This window comes from Oreochromis aureus, linkage group 23 (assembly GCF_013358895.1).
Source record: "Oreochromis aureus strain Israel breed Guangdong linkage group 23, ZZ_aureus, whole genome shotgun sequence".
NCBI classification, from domain to species: domain Eukaryota; kingdom Metazoa; phylum Chordata; class Actinopteri; order Cichliformes; family Cichlidae; genus Oreochromis; species Oreochromis aureus.
The window spans coordinates 15,980,585-16,001,517 of record NC_052963.1 but is presented as its reverse complement, the minus strand read 5'-3'; the positions used below and the strand labels follow the sequence as shown (position 1 = coordinate 16,001,517).

The 20,933-nt window shown below is 40.0% G+C and overlaps 1 protein-coding gene across 1 annotated transcript; it reads right to left on the bottom strand.

Moving 5' to 3' along the window:
- Positions 1 to 1,525: 1,525 nt before the first annotated feature.
- LOC116318474 lies at positions 1,526 to 20,125 on the bottom strand. The gene is made up of 10 exons (XM_031737479.2): positions 19,923 to 20,125; positions 18,452 to 18,597; positions 11,329 to 11,410; positions 10,957 to 11,092; positions 10,420 to 10,622; positions 10,157 to 10,293; positions 9,852 to 9,993; positions 9,480 to 9,761; positions 3,634 to 9,121; positions 1,526 to 2,879 (listed from the first exon to the last, which is right to left on the bottom strand). The coding sequence occupies exons 1-10, from the start codon at positions 20,046 to 20,048 to the stop codon at positions 2,863 to 2,865; spliced, it is 6,759 nt and encodes a 2,252-aa protein (XP_031593339.1). The 5' UTR covers positions 20,049 to 20,125; the 3' UTR covers positions 1,526 to 2,862.
- Between the last annotated feature and the right edge of the window lie 808 nt (positions 20,126 to 20,933).

Genomic DNA, 20,933 nt, shown 5'->3' with positions numbered 1-20,933 from the left:
AATTATTAACAAAGAAATAGCTCTTTTCCTCTACTTTAGATGTGACTACCATCAAATTTCCAATTGCCACTTTATTAGGAGCAACTATCCAACTACTTGTTAACACAAATCTCTATCTGGCCAGTCACAACAACTGAAAGCCTTTAGGCATGTCGATGGTCAAGATGCTCGCTGAAAGATGAAAGGTGATTTAAAGGACAATGTGTCATTGTTGTTGGTGCCAGACATGCTCTGTTTCAGAAACTGCTGACCTGCTGGGATTTTCCCACACAACCAACTCTAGAGTTGACAGAGAAAGGTCAGAAAAAAAAAAAATATCCAGTCAGCAGCAGTTCTCTGGACAATGCCTTGTTGATGCCAGAGGTCAGAAAATGGCAAAACTACTTTAAGCTGATAGGATGGCAACAGAAACTCAACCAACCACTTACAAATGCACAAGACGTCAAACCTTGAGGCAGCAGCAGAACTCCTCACTGGGTGCCATTCCTGTGAGCTATGAGACTACCGTTCATACAGGCTCAACAAAACTGGGCATTAACAGACTGGGAGAACATTGCCTGGCCCAAAGAGTGTCTGTTTCTGCTGTGATATTCAGATGGTAGGCTCAGACTCAACAACTTAAAACCATGGATCTATTTTGCCTTGTATCCACATTTCAGGGTGCTGTTGTTGATGTAAGGGTTATGGGTAATATTTTCTTGGTACACTTTGGGACCCTGATTATTGCTGCTGACCATGTCCATTCCTTTATGACCACAGTGTACCCATCTTCTGATGGCTGCTTATAAAAGGATAACACACCATGTTGTCATTATCAAAACAAACTGGTTTCGTGAACATGACATTGAGTTCACTGTATCCCTACAGCTGGTTATCAACAGAGTACCTTTGAGGAGTAGTAGAACAGGTGATTCACATCATGGATGTGTTGTGTAACTCCATCATGTCAATATGGACCAAACCTTTGAGGAATGTTTCCAGCTCCTTGTTGAATATGTGCCATGAAGAATTAGGACAGATCCGAAGGCAGCAGTTCAACCCACTACTAGAAGGTTGTACCTAATAAACATTTAGTAAGTTTAGCTCAACAGCTAAATGCAAACTCAAATTTAGCTTGAAATGTATATCATTCAATTATTGTAGATGAGGGTCATATCACTATAAGTCAATATCTTATTAGGCTGTTCTGACCATGACAATCTGCAATATGATTTATTTCATAGCAATGTTACGTACCATTCTGTAGAAACGCACCTTTGAAACACATGAAAATATTTGAAACTTTAATATTAACATGGGCTTAAAGGCATGCAAAAAGGTTTGATAAAAACAATACTGTAAGTCTATTCAGGGCATAATGTAGTATTTTCTTTACCATCTGTGTCATATTTTTATCCAGAGCAGTAAAGTATTTCATTTCCTAATTTTGGAGTAAGCTGTTCTTTCTTCTAATTTAAAGACAATATGTCCCGCATGGTCTAATATATCTCTGAACAGATACCATCACAAGTCCAGCAGAATCAACGCCATTTGAAATAAGTTTTATTTTTTTTCTTCAAGAACAAAATATAAACCCAGCTCCAACATCCCCTTATATAATTAGCCATTGAAACTCTTCAAATATTTACAAAAGATAGAAAATAAAACATAAATAAATACAACCTGCTGCTGCTTGTGAAAAGACTGGTTTGGCCTCCCAGTAACATTTTAAACTGTTTATTCCTGCCGCTTATGTTTCTCTCTGAAGGAGAAGATTCATCCTAATAAAGAAATCAAAAATGTCTCTATGGTTTAAAAAAAATAATTAAGATTACATGATTAAATAGAAGCCAGAGGGTCAGTTCCTGAACTGTCAGGGAATTAAAATCAAACAAACAATGATAAAGAACCAAATCCAGCAATAAATTAGAGGGATACTGGCAAATTTTGGTGGTTTTAAGTTATTGCTTGATTCAGTTTTCCAGATATGATAGAAAATAAAGCATTTCTTTATATCATACAGTGTTAAAGAACAGGAGCAGCTTTTTATGTTGCAAAAAGAGCAAAGAATATTGAATTCACTGCCAAAAGAAAACCAAAACAAAACTGTTTACTGATTAAGAGATTGGTGAGCACTGACTCCTACTGGTTACTCATGGTAAGGACAAGCAGCTTAGACCTAATCAACCACTTCTTTTTTTTTTTAATAAGAAATAAAATTAGTATTTAAACAAGAAATATTCAATAAAAAACTTCTCAAAGAGGACTTTGATACAGCAATCTTACAACTTTAGAGTTTAGACTCGCTCTAAATTAGCATGTCAAATCAGCATGAACTTGCAAAGGATTCTTTCACTGTATATTCCCACCACTTTAGTCAGGGTGGAACAAATTAACTGAGAAATGTTATGAGAAGAGTGCAAAAAGCAAAGAATATTTTATGGCTTACTGTGAAAAATATGTATCCTTATTACAGCAACAGCCTTGTCAGTTTATTTGTTTTTTCACAGCTTTCAAAAGTCCAGTCTTTAACCCACAATGTTTAGCGTCCAAACCAGGTAAAACAGCTGGAAAACAGCATGGCAATTCCAGAGCAGGCACTTCAGTATCTGTCCTTCTCACAAACTGACTGGGATTCAGTTCAGTAGCTGTTTGCACTGATTGGCTATTAGATCAGGCTGCTCTCGTTCTTTACTCTTTAAAAACACCCCACAGCAGAAATCCAGTAAGCCTTTCAGTTCTTGCTGTGTGTCTCCAGATGCGCGAGTCTTTGCACAGAGTAAGCAAGCCGTTCAGAGTGCACTAATTTGCTGAGGTACGATCCATCCTCGGGCTCCAAGTAGGTCCACAGGTGATGTATCCCAAGCCTCAGTTCTTTTCACTTCAATTAAACACGATGCCTTAAAGTTACAAAAAGGAGGAAAAAAAACGAGAGAGAAAATGATGTTAGAATCATAAAATAATGTTATGCTACAACATCCTATCCTTACAATAACTACATAAAGTAGCATGCAGCTCTTTTTTTCTTTTTTAATGACTCAGTTTAAATCAGCCTTGGGAACAAAAGCCACAAAATATATTTATAAAATCTTTAAAAATCAGCTGCTGGAGAGGATGGGTGTGTCTTGTATCTGACCACAGACTATGCTAAAAGATGTCTAGTTAAGGGACTTCATTAAGCTGATGTGAAGCCTACTGTACAGCAAGTGTCTTCAGCTGTCCCTACTAATGCAAACATTTCAAGTCTTAAATTAAAAAAAATAAAAAATAAAAAATAAAAAAAAATTACAAGAAAAAGACAGCATTTACTTTACAAAGCCTGCAGGGTGTTTTTTTGTTTACTTTTTAAAAGAAAATCTCAGAACTATATCTCCTTACTTTTCAAGATTGGAAATAAATTCACATATTTGAACTTCTCGCATCAATAAAACACAAGAAATATTATTAGAACACTAACAGCACCTCTTTTCAATTATACCATTTAGACAAGAAAATCATTTGTTCTCCTCTTTAAACACTGGTCTGTATGTGTAGCTGACTGCTATGACTGTGCACAGACTGTTTATAAACTTCTGCACTGTAAAGCATGTTTCGCTTTCACCATTTTTTACTGATTTGGAACATTTCCATCAGTAGCCAAGACAGCTTACTCACCCTCGTCATCGGAGTCAAATCCAAAGAGGTCTGAGCACTTTTGCAGCTGGCGATGACTCTGAAGTTCCTCGACACTGTTGAAAGTGGCAAAACAGTTGGCACATCGTTGTCTCTGCACGGCTGATGTCAAACAGGCCTGCTCTAAATCGTTGCTCATCTGAGACGCCGGGACAGACAACGCATCCTTCCTTCGTTTTGGCATGGTGATGTACTTCTCATCCAGGTATGCTGTAGGTGGCAGACGCATGTACGGCTTCTTGCTGTACTCTGCAAGGGTGTCCTTGCACACCGAGGATTTCGTGTCTTCAGCGTCGCCTGACATCTGTCCATTTGTTATCACAGAGTATCCAGGTCCAGTATTTGTAGCCTGTGCTGTTTCTGCAGAAGGTTTCTCTCCATCACCCACTGGGCTCCCTTCAGTCATTGCTTTGGCCTCAGCAAGCGGTCGTACTTCAGATTTAGACTTTGCAGGCTTCTTAGATGCTGACTGAGCCGCATTATCTTTGCGATGTTTCTTCACAGTCTTTGCGTCATCTTTCTGAATACGCTTTCGCTTCTTATCTGCTTTGCTGGGGTCTAGGGCTTTCTTTTTCTGGGATTTTTCCTTATTTGTTACCTTTGGCATGCTTCCTTCAGGCGCAGCAGGCAGACAAGTCTTTTCATTTAGGATGTCAGAAGTAGCAGCAGGTTTGGAGGAAACTGAGCCGTCTAATGATGCACCTGAGTCTTCCTCCTTTCCTTTTCCCTTCTCGTCAACAGGAGCAGATTCTGCCGAGTCGCCCTTTTGACATTTTGACTTTGCCGTCTTTTTCTCTTTAGACATTTTGCTGCGATCTGCCTTGACAGACTTTTTGTCCCCCCTTTTGTTAATATTTTTGTGCTTCTTATTTACTTTGCCTGAGTGTGAAGAAGCAGTTCGAGTAGTTTTCCCTTCTTTTGTTGCTAGTAATTTCTTTGACCTTTTCTCCCTTTTTAGTTTCTGCACTTTCTGCGGTGTGGGTTGAACATCTGAGCCGTTAACGGGCACAGAGTCACAGGAGCCATTGTGTGTCGCATCTGTGTTTTTCACCTTCACCTTCCCCTCATCAGCACAACTTTCTGCTGCTCTTGCCTCAACGTGTGGGACATCCGATTTAGACTTAACAGTTTGTGTTAAGGCTGGTTCTCTAGTCTGGGAATCCCTCCTGACAGTCTCCTTGTCGACTTCATCATTTACTATCTTGTGCTTCTTTTCCTTGTTCGAGTCTGAGGAAGCAGTCCTTGTTTTTTTGTCTTCTTTTTTAACAAGTGATTTCTTTGACTTTCCCTCTGTTTTTAACTTCTGTGCCTTCTCAGTGGTGGGAGGTACGTTTAAGCAGGGAGCTGGGACAGAAAGCTCTGAGTCAACAGAAACCTTTTCAGTCAAGTCTTTGTTTTCCACCTTTACTTTTACTTCATCATCAGCAAAACCTTTAACTGCGGCTCCTTTGGCCTCGACTTGTGGGACAGCAGATTTGGATGTGGCATGGCTTTTTAAGGCTGATTCGATGACAGTTTTTAGGTTTTTCTTGAAAGTCTCATTGTTGTTACTGTTTGCAATCTTCTTTGCCTTCTTGAGATCTGAAGGTGCAGAATGATTTTTAATTTTAACCCATCTTCTTAGTGACCTGTATTTTTTAATTCCAGAGTTGGTGATGCCTGATGGTTTTGAACTGTTAAATGATGAAGACTTTAGTTGGACTTGATTTCTTCTGATGTCCTTGCTCACCGATTTCTTTGATTTGCTGGTTGACATGGCTCTACGTTCGCCTCCATCTTGGACCTGCTGACTTTTCTCTTTATTTAGCTTGTTACTCTCCATTGCACTGACAGCTTTCTCTCGAAGCTGGGCAGGGCTCTTCTGAGCCTTGGCCAGAGCAGTTTTTTCTTTCACCATTTCACCCTTTTGACCACCACTAATCTTTTCATCATCCATTGCATTATTTAACTTGGGTGGTCGACCTCTTCTTTTAGGACCTTTTGTGTTTACTTTGATTTGTTTTTTCTTCTTCAGGTTATGCCTGACTTTGCTGCTGTGTTTTAACAATGATGACGAGATAACTTTGTGAATTTTGGGAGCCATCAGGGTTGTACTTGTTACTTGCCCTTTTCTCAAATTATGCCTTAATCTATTACTTGAATCACTAGGCTGTGCAGAGGTGTCCTTGTTGGAAAGACTCTTTAATACATTTGAATTCTTGCTCTCGTTTTTCTTTTTCAACTTCTGTTTTATCAAAGACGATCTGCTGATGGAGAGAGGAGCAGCTTTATCTTGTTTTCTTATCGACAACTCTTGACTTGCCTGTTCTCGTAACTTTAGAGCAGTCTTCACACTCTCTGTCTTCTTTGCAGCGGTGAGAGTATCTGGCGAACTCTGCTGCCGCCTTCCAGCTGATGCATCATTACGTTTGTTGCCTGTTTGTGCATTTGTGTTTTTGTCTGAATTAGTAGATTTTGAAGTATAGTGTTCCCTTTCATGAAGGTTCAATGCCCAAAGACAAATAAATAAATGAGAGCATCCAGGGAGGCAGCACACTGCCTGCAGTGGACTGTGCTTCCTGGCATGGCGTCTCATTTCCATTCCGCTTTTGAACCTGGCAGTACAACCCTGATGAAGGCAAGGATGCCTTGGACTCCATCTGTGTCTTTCAACATGGTGTTGAAAATGTTCGAAACTCCATAAAACCCTCATGCAAATACTACATTTATTGTTTCCGACACGGAACGCCAGTTCTAAAGGTTTCAGCTCACCGTAGTGATCATCGAGTGCATGGTAGAGAAGTGCAACACGGTTCTTTGAAATGTCAGTAAAAAAAGAGCATCCATCTGCGGGACAGCTAATTTTCTCTTGTGGCTCTGTATTTTTTTCTGTAACAACTTTCCAAATTTGTTTTGTAGCTTTCACCTTCAATTTATCTTCTGTGGAACAGGCCAACTCTTTGTCAGCTGCAGAAGAGCCTACATCTGCATCTTGTTCAAGTACCTGCTTAGCTTCCACATCCTTTTTCGGTCTGTTAAATTCCTTCTTTTTGTCGATATGCCCATTTACTTTGTGAACAGGACTTAAGGTATTAAGGTGCTTAGACGTGTTATGTTCCTCTTGTGAAGATGGACCATCCGCAGGCTTGTCATTGGATCTTAATTTTCTGCTTTCAGGTGGTGGGCTTACTGATTTAGGACAGGCAGTTGATTTCCTTGGTCTCCCCTTACTCTGACTCCCAGAAGATGTGTTTGCCATCTTAGCTTTGGTTTTAGGTGTTGAGACATCTTTGGTGTCAGGCACCCCATTTTCTTGGGCTTTAATCCTCTTTAGCTTCTCAATATGATCAGACAGGTGCATCATGGCCAGGAGGTCATCTGTGAACACTTTCCCACAGAACATGCACTCATCTTTACGATAATGGAACATTGCATGTGCCACAACACGAGTTCCCTTGAAATCCTTTTTGCAGAAGGTACAACAGTACTCTAACTTGGATTCCTCTGATTCTTGTGGCGTTTCCATAAGGTCGCTGTTCTCCCATGTATCTAAACTGCCATCCTGAGTTTGCACTGTCCCATCAATTTCCAAGGCCTCCTGTTCTTGTAAAGAGCAGCTGGAGGTAGTCCGTATATTTTGAGGATTTTTAGGTTTACTTCCAACTCTAGAGTCTTTGGAGGCACTATTGGTTGGAGTTTGCTCTTTGTCATTCTCCAGGTCTTGATTAAGGTGCCCAGGGGGAAGATCAGTCACCATCTCTGTTACTAGCGTTAGCGAAGATATGTCACTTATACTGTCATGGTCTGTACATGAAGCCTCAGTTTTGGTTAACTTCCTTAGAGCGGCTTCATTTCTTCCCCGACTTGAGTCACTTTTACAAGGCACATGTCCTCTTGAGTCTATAGGTGAAACCGTTGTGAGATCTATTGCAGAAACATCGCTTTTGCCTTCTTCACTTTCGGTCTGGAAAGAGTTAAGTTCTTGTTCTCCATCTTGACACTGTGACTGTGCACGATCAGCAGTCCTAGACTTGAAAGCAATCCCTTTATTGGAAACTGGGTGGACTTTGTCAGTAACTTTCTTTCTCCCTGATGTTAAAGTCTGAGAAACTTCAGCTTTTGAGAAATCTTTTGCTGTTGGAGCTTTGCCTAAAACTGTGGATTTTGAGGCAATAGTAACTTTCATTTCAACAGTGGGCTCTTCACAGGCCTCTTCTGCTGAAGCAATGGTGGAAACTTCAGGGATTTCATCTAAACTTGGAATTTCTGTTGCTGCTGAAGACGCTGTGGTATCTCCCATTTCAGAAGCTGACTTCTCAGAGAGCTCTCTTACTGAAGATATCTTTCCTGAGAAAGAAGTCTGGATTTCTCCAAGTGAGGATCCTCTATGTTTAACTGCTGCTGCTGTTGGAGAGCCAATTCCATCCTTCATCTCAGTGGCAGGTTCTCCAAAAAGCGGATCTTTTGGAGGGCTACCGTGCACAGATGACCGTGTGATTGTGGATACTGAGCTGTGAATATTTAGCCCATTACCTTTTCCTTTTTGCCGCCTTGCATAACAATGTAACTGCTGGACAAATATAGATGGATCCCGTGCTCTGAGAATCACCTTGTTACGATGCACAGTCTTGACCGGTTGTGATGTTGCAGGAAGCTTCAAAGTAGGTTTGTAAAGAAGCACTTGTGGGAACCCTCTCCTTCGGTTGCAAACATCGTCATTAAACGTACCCACAAGTTCATTGTCTGGTAGGGAAAGTTCCAAAATTACTTGTGGAGGAGAATCTGGTTTAGGACAGTCCAAAGAAAACCCTTTCTGGTATTTAATGTCTTCACTTTCATTTAACTGAGGGTTCACTGAAGATTTGTGTTTGGCATGGTTCCTGATATGACCCGTTTCTGATCTGAGAGATGATCGATGGTGCTTGTCATGTTTTAACCCATGTCTTTTGACCTTCAGGGGAACGTTCTCTTCAAGAGTTCCCGAGTCTTCTAGGAGCCACTTTGGTTTTCTAATTCTCCGTTTTGGGAGATTCTTTTCAGACAACCGTGTAATGCGTCTATGTTGTTCGTATGCTTGGCCCACACTGTCCCGTATTCTGTCTAGCTGCCAAAATGAGCGCCTCAAAGGTTCAGCAGATCTTTCCTTCAAAGGTCTTGACCCCTGGTTGCCCTTCTTCTTTGCACTGTGATCAACATTTACTGGTGTTTTTCCTGTGCCCATCCTTAGTCTTTTCGATGCAGCATTTGTATCCTCTTTATGACGCCGTTTTTTAGCTTCTGCCTGAAGTACACTTTTACTTCCTTTCTGACATGCCAACACACTTGATCGGAAAGCAGAGTCTTTGGTGCAGTAGTTTGAAATCCATTTGTCCTCCATGATTTCTTCAAGAGCAGCACTAACCCCTTTCTCATTCATCAGCTTCAAACAGTTGGTCCTCAAAGCAATGAGGTTCCAAAACTCTGGATCAAAATACAGATCCTTCTTCAAGACCTGAGAAAAGAACAAAAGTATAAAGTCTTTAAGCACCATTCCTACATACGTGGAGAATTTTCTGATTACCACATCTGACATTGTGATTTAGAACTTTGTAGACTGTATTTTAACCACTTAGCTATTTGGAAGCAATTCAACTACTGGACCAAGACAAGGATTTCTTCTTATAGCTAGCTCTTATGACAATAAACAGAAATCCATACAGTAGGAAGACGAGACAGAATAGTGTGAGTTTATAAGATATAGCAATATCATATTGTTTTTCCACAAGTGAAATGTCTATACTACTAAGACTTTACTTTTCTTAAGATTAAACTTCAGTCTGTTAATATATAAACAAAAAAAGATGCCCAACCTGCAGCGTTTCAAAGCGAACATTATTTCCAATAGAGCTGCACTCTGCGTGGTACTCTTGATCAGGATGCATGTAAAGAAGGTAGACCATCTTGTAGGACTCAACAGTGCGCTCCAAGAAGAAGATGAGAAGAGCACACGCTCGGCATACCTCCAGATCATTGTGTAGCAGGCCGGCGATGGTTTTGTAGATTAGTGATTTCGTGAGGGTATCACAGGGAAGACAAGACTTCAGTGCATTAGCACAGAGCTCCACACAAAACTGGATACCATCTTCTCCGACCTAATGAGATATAACAAAGGAGTTAAATATTCATCTCCATGAATATATATATAACATTATTATAGTTAACATGTTATTATATGGTCTAACTTCTTGCAGTATGGATCTGATGAATGGGAAGATCGAGTTGACATTAGTGGCAGACAGCATCAGCTGGCGAGTCTCCTCTAGAAGAACTTGCTTGGATGTGTTCAAGCGAGTATGAAGTTTAGTCCACAAGAACACAAGATCGCTGCAAAGGGAGGGGAGAAAGAAGTAAAATCTGTTCTTGATACTTAGCTGAAGGGATGCAAACACTGCATTAAAAATAACTCGCCTGCTGTAATATTTGTAGAACAGCCCTCACTTAGTATTTATAAACAGATAACTTGTTAAAATTTATTCTGTTTACTTACCACAGATAGTACATATCTCCCCTCCAGAGCTGCTGGGACAGAAAGGCTGTGCTGAGAGCTAACAGTAACTCATCCTTTTCTTCAAACTCCAAGTTACAGATGATGTGCACCGCATTTTTACCATTAAGATCCGCAACCTAAAAAACATTGGAAAAGGATTTCTAGTTCAAGCAAGTCTTAGTAAAGACGTATATAATACAAGCATGTCCACAGAGCAAGTTTACACGGAAGGGCAAAGTCTTTTATTACTGCACTCTACCCACCTCTTTATGTAGACAGTCATGCTGTGAAGTTTTGTAAAGCCATGTGAGGTAGACCTGGAGGAAGAACAAGTGTTGTCCTGTGCTGGGATGCCGAGCACAACACTTAGCCAGGGCCATAGCCTCAGCGATACGCTCACAGGATAAAAGGTAGCGCACGCGAAGCTCAAAGAACACTGGCAGCTCAGAGCTGATGCATCCATCCACTGAAGGAAAGCCAAGTCAGAACAGAGAGAGTTTAATTTTGTACGAGAACAACCAGTGATAACACAGTTTTATGTTAGATAACCTGCAGACAGCATTAAGAATTTACAATGGAATCTGGAGGAGCAGAAGCCTAATTTTCCTCCATTCAGCAAATGAAATAGTTGATTTCTCACAGAATATGAGAAATTATTGTTAATTTTTTTTTTTAAAACTCTGGTATTATAAATGTTTCTTTTAATTTCTAAAAGACAGCTGATTAAAATTTAAAGGTAGCTGGTGTGTTACAGTTACTCCAGTATTAGCATTTCTACCCATAATAATTACATCACTGACCGTCATTCTGAGGTAAACTGGACTCGCTGAGGATTGCCTGTACGGTCGGGTTGGCCCAAGGCCCGCCGCCCTGAACCAAACGCTCCACCTGAAGTAAGTGAACATTCTGATGCTTTGCAAGAGCCAAATAACATTCCTGGACGAGAATAAAGAAAAAACACAAAAGTGTCTTAATTGTGCTATCGTGTCACAGAGTACATAAAAGATGGGACCACAAAGTAACTTCTAGGTACAGCAGCAAAGGTCTAGCCCAAATGATAGAGTGCCCTGACAATTACATATGCAGTGAAATGAGTGATAATGAACATAATCAGATTTGACAAACATGCATTCACTGTTCTATTGGGAAGATAATAAGCTCTTTATTCTCACCTGGAATGTATCAGTAAAGTGTTTCAGTGGCTCCTGATAGAAGTCGTTCTGGTCAAAGAAAAGCAGCAACTCATAAACACTCCTGTGGAGAGATCAAAGGAATAAATGCTCATTTCCAAGCTACTTTAAAACTTAAATCTGGATATTCTGAGTAAACTAGCTATCTGTGTGGCTCTAAGGAACTCTGTTATTGAGGGACGTGATGAAATATAAAGGGTTGATGGATATATTTAGGTCTGTGACTGGCAGCATGTCAATGCTTTCTTTGGCTTGCGAATTTGCTTATGAGCAAAAATAAGCAATGAAAACAATTTATCTTCACTTCCATAAAAGCTGCCACCAAACACCCACAAGTAAGATGCTGACATCTACACTGAAACTAAGGAACTACAAAGGATTTTCTGTATTTTAATTTCATATGTATGTGGCTAATTTTTAATTAGTTTTTTTATCAATAGTATGTAACGTGTCACGTTATGTGTGTGCATTTTCAAGAACCTATTACACAAGGCAAGCTTCTGAAAAGACGAACAACTCAAAGGAGGAATTGAGACTATCATGCAAACATTAAAGCATTTTCAGCAATTTAAGATGGATGTCTGGCGGTATTTTTTAACTGTCAACTGGATGAGTAATAAGTAGTGGTGCAACGGATCAAAAATCTCACGGTTCGGATCGGATCACGGTTTTAAGTCACGGATCGGATTAATTTTCGGATCAGCGAAAAAAGAAAAAAAATTAACATTTACTTATTTACTTATTGAAGTATTTTTTGCCTGTTAAAAACAATCAACTCAAGACTCATTCCACGCAATTATATAAAAACAAATTATGGTACAATATAGGGTAGTATAGGGCTTTGTATCTACCACTCAATTCAATTCAATTCAATTTTATTTATAAAGCGTCAAATCACAACAACAGTCGCTTCAAGGTGCTTTATATTGTAAGGTAGACCCTACAATAATACATACTGCTCATTATATCGCACTCGCTGTGATATAATGAGCGGTCACGGTCACGTAGCTTTCCGTGTCCTTGGAGGTCTACCCATTTGTAGTTAGGGCAACAGAAGATGCCTGGGACAGCTCAGCCATAACTTTAAACTTTTCCTGCTCATACATGCTTGGAACAATCTAGCCACTAAAGTGGACGCGCAATGGGATATCACAGCGGGGCTCAAGCACGTTCATCATAGTTTAAACCCCTTGTTTTGCACAACGGAATACGGCCTCCCGTCTGCAGGTAAACACCCCAGTAGCTTTTGTAATAGCTTTAGCCCGGTCAGATTGGGCAGCAAAGGGCTGCTTAAATACCGCAAACTCCTCTGCTCCTCCACTTGGACCACTAGCGCTGGCCATAACTATCGCTTGACAGACCCACCACGCGCACCATACACATACTTTTTTTTTCTTCTTTTTCGAATCTTCGGATCACGTGCGTCCCGAACCGTGGAGTGGGATCGGTTCGGATTACGAATCAACCGTGATCCGTTGCACCACTAGTAATAAGCCTATATTCTCACAATGCTTTGGTACTGGAAGGGTGATACAAGCTTCCCAACAAGTGTTAGACTAGTTGGGAATAAGTGTGAAAAAAAAATGTGTGAGAAGCCGAAAGAGAAATCCTCTTTGTGAGAGCTTTTTAGTCGTGTCAACCACCAGTTACAGATACCTCAAAAACTACAAACGTACAGAAAACGCCAAACTGCTGACCCTTTGCTGTTAGCTTCCTCCATGTCACATTTGCTCTCAAGCTAGCCGCTGGTGCACTGCTGCTGATGTGTGATGTAGTAAAACACTGAACAGTTAACTGAAAAGATCAGCCTGTTGTCACCAATCTAGCTTTTGGAACATATCTGGCTGAGTTATCAAATTGGTACATCCCTAGTGTCAATATATTTAATTTTGACTTTGCTGAGCATAGAGATGTCACCAGAGCAGATACCTTTCAATACCAAATGTTGAAAACTCAGCGGTAACTGTATTTATGTACTGTAAGTACCACAGGCAGTATAGATATCACGTAGGGTTGTCAGATTGTAGTCATCAGTTATTTACAACACTATTTTTACCAACAGTGCCATCTTTGCCTCTTCCAAATGACAACTTCACACAGGATTGCTGCAGACTTCAGGGCTGTGCCATATCACATCATCCATAATAACACCTAGGAATACCATATTGTGATATAATTGTTATAGCAATATCATGAATTTATCTTCTCCATTATGCATAACAACAACACTGGCCCAGGCACGTTTGAGAGCAAGAGCTGCGCGTCAATCTCCGATCATAATTCCCTACCTGAAAACTGAGTTACTTCGACAACCTCCAACAAAGCACAAGTTCGCAAAATATGCAAGAAAACTGTTTCTGTGAAAACAACAAATGTATTTTGCCACTTGAAGCAAAAATCAATAGACACACTATCGACTACAATCAGACTACAAAGGAGAAGATACTACCAGAAGGTATGACCCAATGTAAACAGCTGACTCCAGAGCATCACTTGAGCACATGCTCGTTGCACAACATATGACAGGAAGAGCAAACAGAAAATGGAAGTTACTGATGCCGTTACATGGTGGAAAAGCAGGGCTCTAAGCAGCTGAGTGTAAGTGTTAAGGAGTTATTTTTATGCTTTTACTTAAAAACACTACCCAGGCTACGCTGATGATTACATTTGACTTATGCTGTGTCTCTACTACTGCACTGCAATACTGCTGCTGTCACCAAGTGGCAATAGAGTCACACTTCAAATTGGGCAGTGTGTCAACAATGGCAAGCTCATTGGAAGAGAAGGATGGAAATTGCCCTTTATTTACTTACACTTAAAAATGCCACCGCCTGCCAGCTGAGAGTAGCAATAAAACATTTTTTATATATCAGCTTTTTTTTCTATATTTCAAGAAATATTATAAATATTCTAATAATTTTCTTGAAATACTAGGGCTGTGTGATATGACCAAAATCTCATATCCCGATATAAGACATTTATCCTCCCAACAACGATATAAATCACAAAAATTTACATTTTCTGTAAATTCTGTAAATCTCGGGAAACTCTACTTGCGTGAAGTGTTTTCAGCTGGGCGTTGTATACCTGGAGTCGAGTGTTTTAACCAACATAAGTTGTAACGGTCGCCATTTTCTTTGTGAGTATTTATTACACAGCGTGCTGTAGGGAAAAGCCTGTTTTAACGTTTGAGTCTAAGGTTTATTTTGAGCACCTGACGGCTCTTTTTTTGCTTCTCATCCATAAATACTCTGCATACTCTTTCACGTGATTCTTGCGTAGGTGGTAGAAGAGGTTGGTCATGTTTGAGTCTGAGGTGGGGACCGGTTTCCTGCATAATTTGCATAGTACAGTTTTCTGGTCCGTGTCACACTTTTCATAAACAAACCATCTCCATGCTACAGAGGTAGCCCCTCGTTTAGAAATAAGGTCCTCGATTTGTTTTGACTGGTCCTTCTGTTTGTCATTATTTCGGTTTATTTTGAAAAATCTCAACAGGACCTTCAACTTTATTGTGAAAGGTTTATGTGGAAAATAAACAAGCAGACGGCGAAGCCACACGCTGGGTTTACCGTCGTCGTTACCAATGACAACGCGTAAAAACAGTAATTTATCCGTCCATAGTGTGGTTATTTTAAATATAAGAGAAAGAGAGAACTTTAAGAAATTAATAGAGCCACTACAGTGACCATCAAAACCATGAAAAAATATTGCTGTAAACAGTTTATTTTGCGACACCATGAAGCAAACGATAGCATAATATGAAACGATAGACGTTTTCATATCGTCATCCGATATATATCATTATATCAAAGAGCCCTATGAAATACCATGATAAAATTTGAGGCTCTGTTTCACACCCTTACTACACAGGCAGGCAAACAGCCTCTTCCCTCACTAGCAGCTGAACACTTGAAACAGCAAACTGACACCCTATTCTTAATAGGAACTTTGTGAGGTCAGTAAGGCTCCTATTTCAACAATACTGAAGTATTAAACAGTTTTCCTAAATGTTAATTTGGTCTGTGCACACATTAACCTTTGCTTTTTAACTATTAGCAATTACCCATATTATTTGTCTGCCAAGCTATCATTAAGGAACTGGCTTATGGCTAATAATAAAACTGTAATATTAATGTTATCAGCACTTCCCATCTGTAACATTAACAGTGGTTGTTTAACGAGATAACAATTATTTGTGTCTAAAAATGTTATTCTTAAAGTAGAAGCTGAGAAAATTCTACAGCAGCCAGACAGAAATGGCAGCAGTCCACCTTCAATATTTGATCACTAAGAGAATAGGAAATGAGCAGGGCTCCAGCTACATTTGCACAAACCAGTGCTCTTCTGACCATTATTTAAAAACAACTATGCCTCTTAATTTTGTCCCTTTTCATTCATCTGAAAATGGCACTGAGTTAATTTATTAGCTATTTAAGCAGGAGAGGAAAATACAATCAGAAGGACTGACTACTCCAAAACTAAAAAGAATTAATTAAAAAACTACAGTGGCTATTGCAAAAAGTTGGCACTCTGGATGAGGCTAATAATTATTGTGTATTTTAGAGCCATTTCAAACCTTTGAGTATGAAAGGAAGTGATTAGATCATATTTTTAATGACTCATGATCATGTGTGACACTTCGCACTGTGTGAAACACTGCCCACACACAATGTGAAATTAGTCTGTCAAGTGCAGCAAACACTGCACCAGCAGACCACACGCCTGTGCAAAATGTGGTCACACACTGCTCAGGTCAAGTGCTTATTATGTCAGTTTAAGCCAATACAGCCGAGATCCAACGACAAATTTCTAGATAAAGTGTTGCAGTGCTGCATTAGCTTTAGCTGCTGTTAGCTATCTTACTTTCCATTTTGGTTGTACTGATAAGACCAAAATCACATGTCCTGATATAAGTGATTTCTTATCCCCATAACAGTGTATATCACAACATAGTGTATTTTCCGTAAATTAAGTCACTGGTTTATTTAATCACCAAATTGAAATTACTATTTCTTTTCTTTCTTTCTTTTTTACATTTAAATTAAATAATCAAAAATGTAATAAACTACGAGGCGCTATCCCTTAGTGACACAAACTAAATGACACCACGCAGGCATGCAAAAGCTTCCTCCTGAGGCCCCCGGCTATCATTACTGATCTTGTATGGTCGTCAGGAAACTAGCCTGTCTCCGAACATCGACCGAAGAGTGTGCAGTCTCAAATGCCGTGCTCCATCAAACTCATACAGGGATGTGCTGTTCGGCTCATCCACATATCTGTTGGTGCAACATGGTATGCTACGTTGCAAATTTCCTCCAATACTTTGGTCTGACGCGTAGGGCTGTTCGATATAACGATATATATCGGATGACAATATAAAAACGTCTATCATTTCATTTTACGCTATCGTTTGTTTCGTGGTGTCGCAAAATAAACTGTTTACGGCAATATTTTTTCATCATTTTGATGGTCACTGTAGTGGCTATATTAATTTCCTGAAGTTCTCTCTTTCTCTTATATTTAATATAACCACACTACAGACGGACAAGCGCTTGTTTTTATGCGTTGTCGTTGGCAACAACGACGGTAAAACCACCTCGTGTCCGCTTGTTTATTTTCCACATAAACCTTTCACAATAAAGCTCAAGATCCTGTTGAGACTTTTCAAAATAAACTGAATCACGTGAAAGATGCAGAGTATTTACGGATGAGAAGCAAAAAAGAGTCAGGTGCTAAAAAATAAACCTTAGACTCAAACGTTAGAACAGGCTTTTCCCCGCAGCACGCTGTGTAATAAATACTCACAAAGAAAATGGCGGCCGTTACAACCTATGTCTAAAAATGTATCGTTTCATGCATCAGTTAAAACACTCGACTCCAGGTGCCGACGCCCAGCTGGAAACACTTCACATAAGTCGAGCTGCCCGACATTCACAGAATTTACAGAAAATGTTACATTTTTGTGATTTATATCGTTATCGGATGATAGATGTCTTAATATCGGGATATGAGATTTTGGTCATATCGCACAGCCCCACTGACGCGTAATATAAACGAGGCAACTCTACTTGTGTGAAGTGTTTTCGGCTGGGCGTCATGTCCCTGGAGTCGAGTGCTCTGACCAATGTATGAAACCATATATTTGGCCACTATTATATTCATGAGTCTTTATTATATGGCGTACTGCAGAGAAAAGCCTGTTCTAGAGTTTGAGTCTGAGGTTTATTTTCTCCATACTCTTTCACATGATTGTTGCGTAGGTGGTAGAAGGGGATTGTTTCTGTGGTAGGGACGGGTTTTCTGCTCCGTGTCAGACTTTTCATAACCGCACCATGCTACAGAGGTAGCCCCTCTTTTAGGAATGAGCTCCGGCATTTGTTTTTGCTCGTCTTTCTGTGATGCCACTGTGACTATTGCAAACTGTCATCTGAGGTGATGAAAAAAATATTGCAGGAAACACTGTGCACGAAATAATCAATAGACGTTTTAATATTGTCATCCAATACAGTTCGTCAGATCGTACAACCTCATTTGTCACAGAGAGAGAGAGTCATCTCTAGCGATGCTGAATGACTGCATAATGTCTCAGGAACAACAGTTAACTGGTGGTGCACATAAATAACTAGTTTAGCCAATTACCACTTCCGATGCTGACTGCCAAAGGCTGGAATATTTTATCTGACTGACTAGCCCGCACGTCCCTAATTTGATCACCTCCACAGCTGACACTATGTCTACAACCTTGCATTTCACTGCTCTTTGGAAGTCACAGAAATCACTCAACTGGTTTAGCCTCTGCAAACAGATTTAAAAGCAGCTGTGTCATTAATAAACAATTCAACTTTGCTGTCCAACTATGTGTGTCTGGCTTTGTTTCCCAAACATCCCTCTACTCTGGATAGTTTTGCTTGTAATATAGACAAAGGTGCTGCTTTCACCTGACTTATACTGTAAGTACAACAGCACTTATAAATAATCCAGACTACTTATAACATAAGAAAACTTCAGCCTGGAAACAACCAAAAATCACAGCAAATCTGTGGCAGCTATTTAGATCAGCAAAGACTGAAAGCAACCTTTTTAGGGAGGACTGTGTACTTACAAAGCCAGGCTACTGAGTGTGCGGAGCACGTGATCACAGTTTGACGTGAAGAAGGATGAGGCTCGAGCAAAATAGCAGAGAGCAATCTCAAGGATCCTGAGCTGAGGCAGGGGCACCTGCCAGCGAGAGGCGTACTCCTCCACCAGCTGCAAAGACAAAAACAAACACATCTAAAACAAAAGCACAATACAAAGTGCAATTGCACAGCATCTCTATGGATGTGGCATTTTTAAAGGTTTGAGTACAAACACAACAACACTGCTGATGCTTCTAATTGCACTCGATTACAAGGATCTGTTTATATAATGTTATACTTTAGATCTGTGTGTTTTGGACAGCTACCCTAGATTATTTTTACTTGAACATGTACTACAGGCCCATCATGAAACAATATCTGTTTACAGTTGACCTATGACATCCTAATGTCCTTATGTTGCCCTCTAATGGTGGAGATCCAGCTCATCTCCAGTGGAACGCAGTGAAGTGTTAACCCTCAGCCAGTGTTTAGTTTAGGCCCTCATCCAACTGCAACAATTAGTTTCCTACTAAGCTAAATCTAACCATGTTAGCAAAGCATGACAGCCCGAGTCTGGCACCGAATTTATGAACAACAAACTCAATACCATGTGTGATATTATTTTAAAATATCTGGTGTAATAATTACTTCTCATTTTGTTATACTCCCAAGCACTAGCACCCTAACTTCAGTTCCAAAGAAATCAAGTCAAATTTCAAATGTTGATGCGTCACGCGTTTAATGCTTACTTTTAAAGTTTGGATGGCTTACAGCTGGGATTTGTCAACAGGAAGTAGTACACCTGGCTATTTCTAGTGTCACTAATTGGGCAAACCTGAATTCATCTCTCTGTTGTTAACAGTACAGGGTTATTAGTTACTGCCATTCCAATGCGCTTTTGCATGAGATGCAACCACTGTGAGACCATTTAGTGATGGCAGGAATTGTTTTCCCACTGCTGTGACATATCGAAAAGTGGGCTGTAAAACAAACGCCCAACTGCAGAGGATACCAAATATTAACCCAATTTCAGCGTAATCGCTGCCAAAACGTACTGTAATCGTGCAAAATCCTGACCAGCGGGTAGTTTGATAAACATTCAGCGTACCATCTATGCTAACTTGCAAGCAAATTCTGGGCTAGCTGGCTCAAGCGATTAGCCAAGTCAGCCTGAAAACTGGTGCATTAATCATGCACTGTCACTAAATGACTGCTTAAGTGGCTCCCAAGTTTTGCTAAAATCGTGTGTATGTGAGCTCGGATTACTTGACACGCTGTTTGTCACGCCAATATGCTTGTTTTTAAAGGGACTACTGCTAGTTAGCTAAATGATAACGGGCTTAGCCGCTAATGCTAGCTGTGTGTAACTAGTAGTTCTGGGGGAGGGGAGTCGGCTAACATATATGCTTATCTTTGACAACAAGCATGCCGCCAACTTCAGCTACGGCTCCATACCTTGCAAAAGTCAAAGCAGAACGGTTCGCTGTCGCCTCGGAGTTCATCGCTTGAGTAGCGGCTAAACAAAGTCTGCAATTGTTTTTCTAGACCCTCTAACTCGTACACACTGCTCTCCTCCGCCATACTGCCTGTCTAGCCTCGCTCGTAGCAGCCAGCACACAACACATACATCGCCACGGTCAACGACTTGCATTGACAGCGCTGATTGGATACCGGGAGCGTGAAGTGACGCGCTCATTTACTAGACCGACACGCGCCGATGGGAGGGCGGGATGCCTATGATAACTCATAGACGCCCAGTTAGACTAGCCTCCCGGTAATTACGGTGTTACCAGAACACCATTACATGCGCCACAAACCACATGGCGAACACAAACACGGCGCGTTAATGACTTAATATTTGCGTTCACGTCCCATTTATAAGCTTGGAAAAAATCATTGCGCATTTGAACTGGTCTAACTTAAGTTTTGCTCATATACAAATCTTTACACGTCATAAGACAAGATAGCATTTATTAGTCCCATTACTACTATACAACAATAGAAAACAATGTAAAATATACAAGGTAAAAGAATTATAATTTCAATATACAATGATAAAATTTGACATTTTTAAAAGATTAGTCAGGGGCGTGTTTAGAAGGGGGGCGTGAGGTGGCACAATTTTTCCAGACACTCCAGTTTTTTCAGATGCAATTATTGCACTTTATACTCCACACTATTTATTTCGAAGCCTTGGTTTTGCACATTAATTGCATTATTATAGATCACCCTGCTCAGCATTGTGTAAATATTTAAAGTCAACAATGGCTGCAACATTAAAGAGATATATATACACACACGTCAATAAATTAATAATTAGAATCTAGTAATGTTATGCATATGATTCTGAAAAGTGTCATTTCACATGAGAACCTTTACTTTAGGTACTTTAAAATATTCAAATATACTATGTGTTCCATTAAGCTACTTACATAGGATTATAACTTTTACTTAAGTAAAATCCTT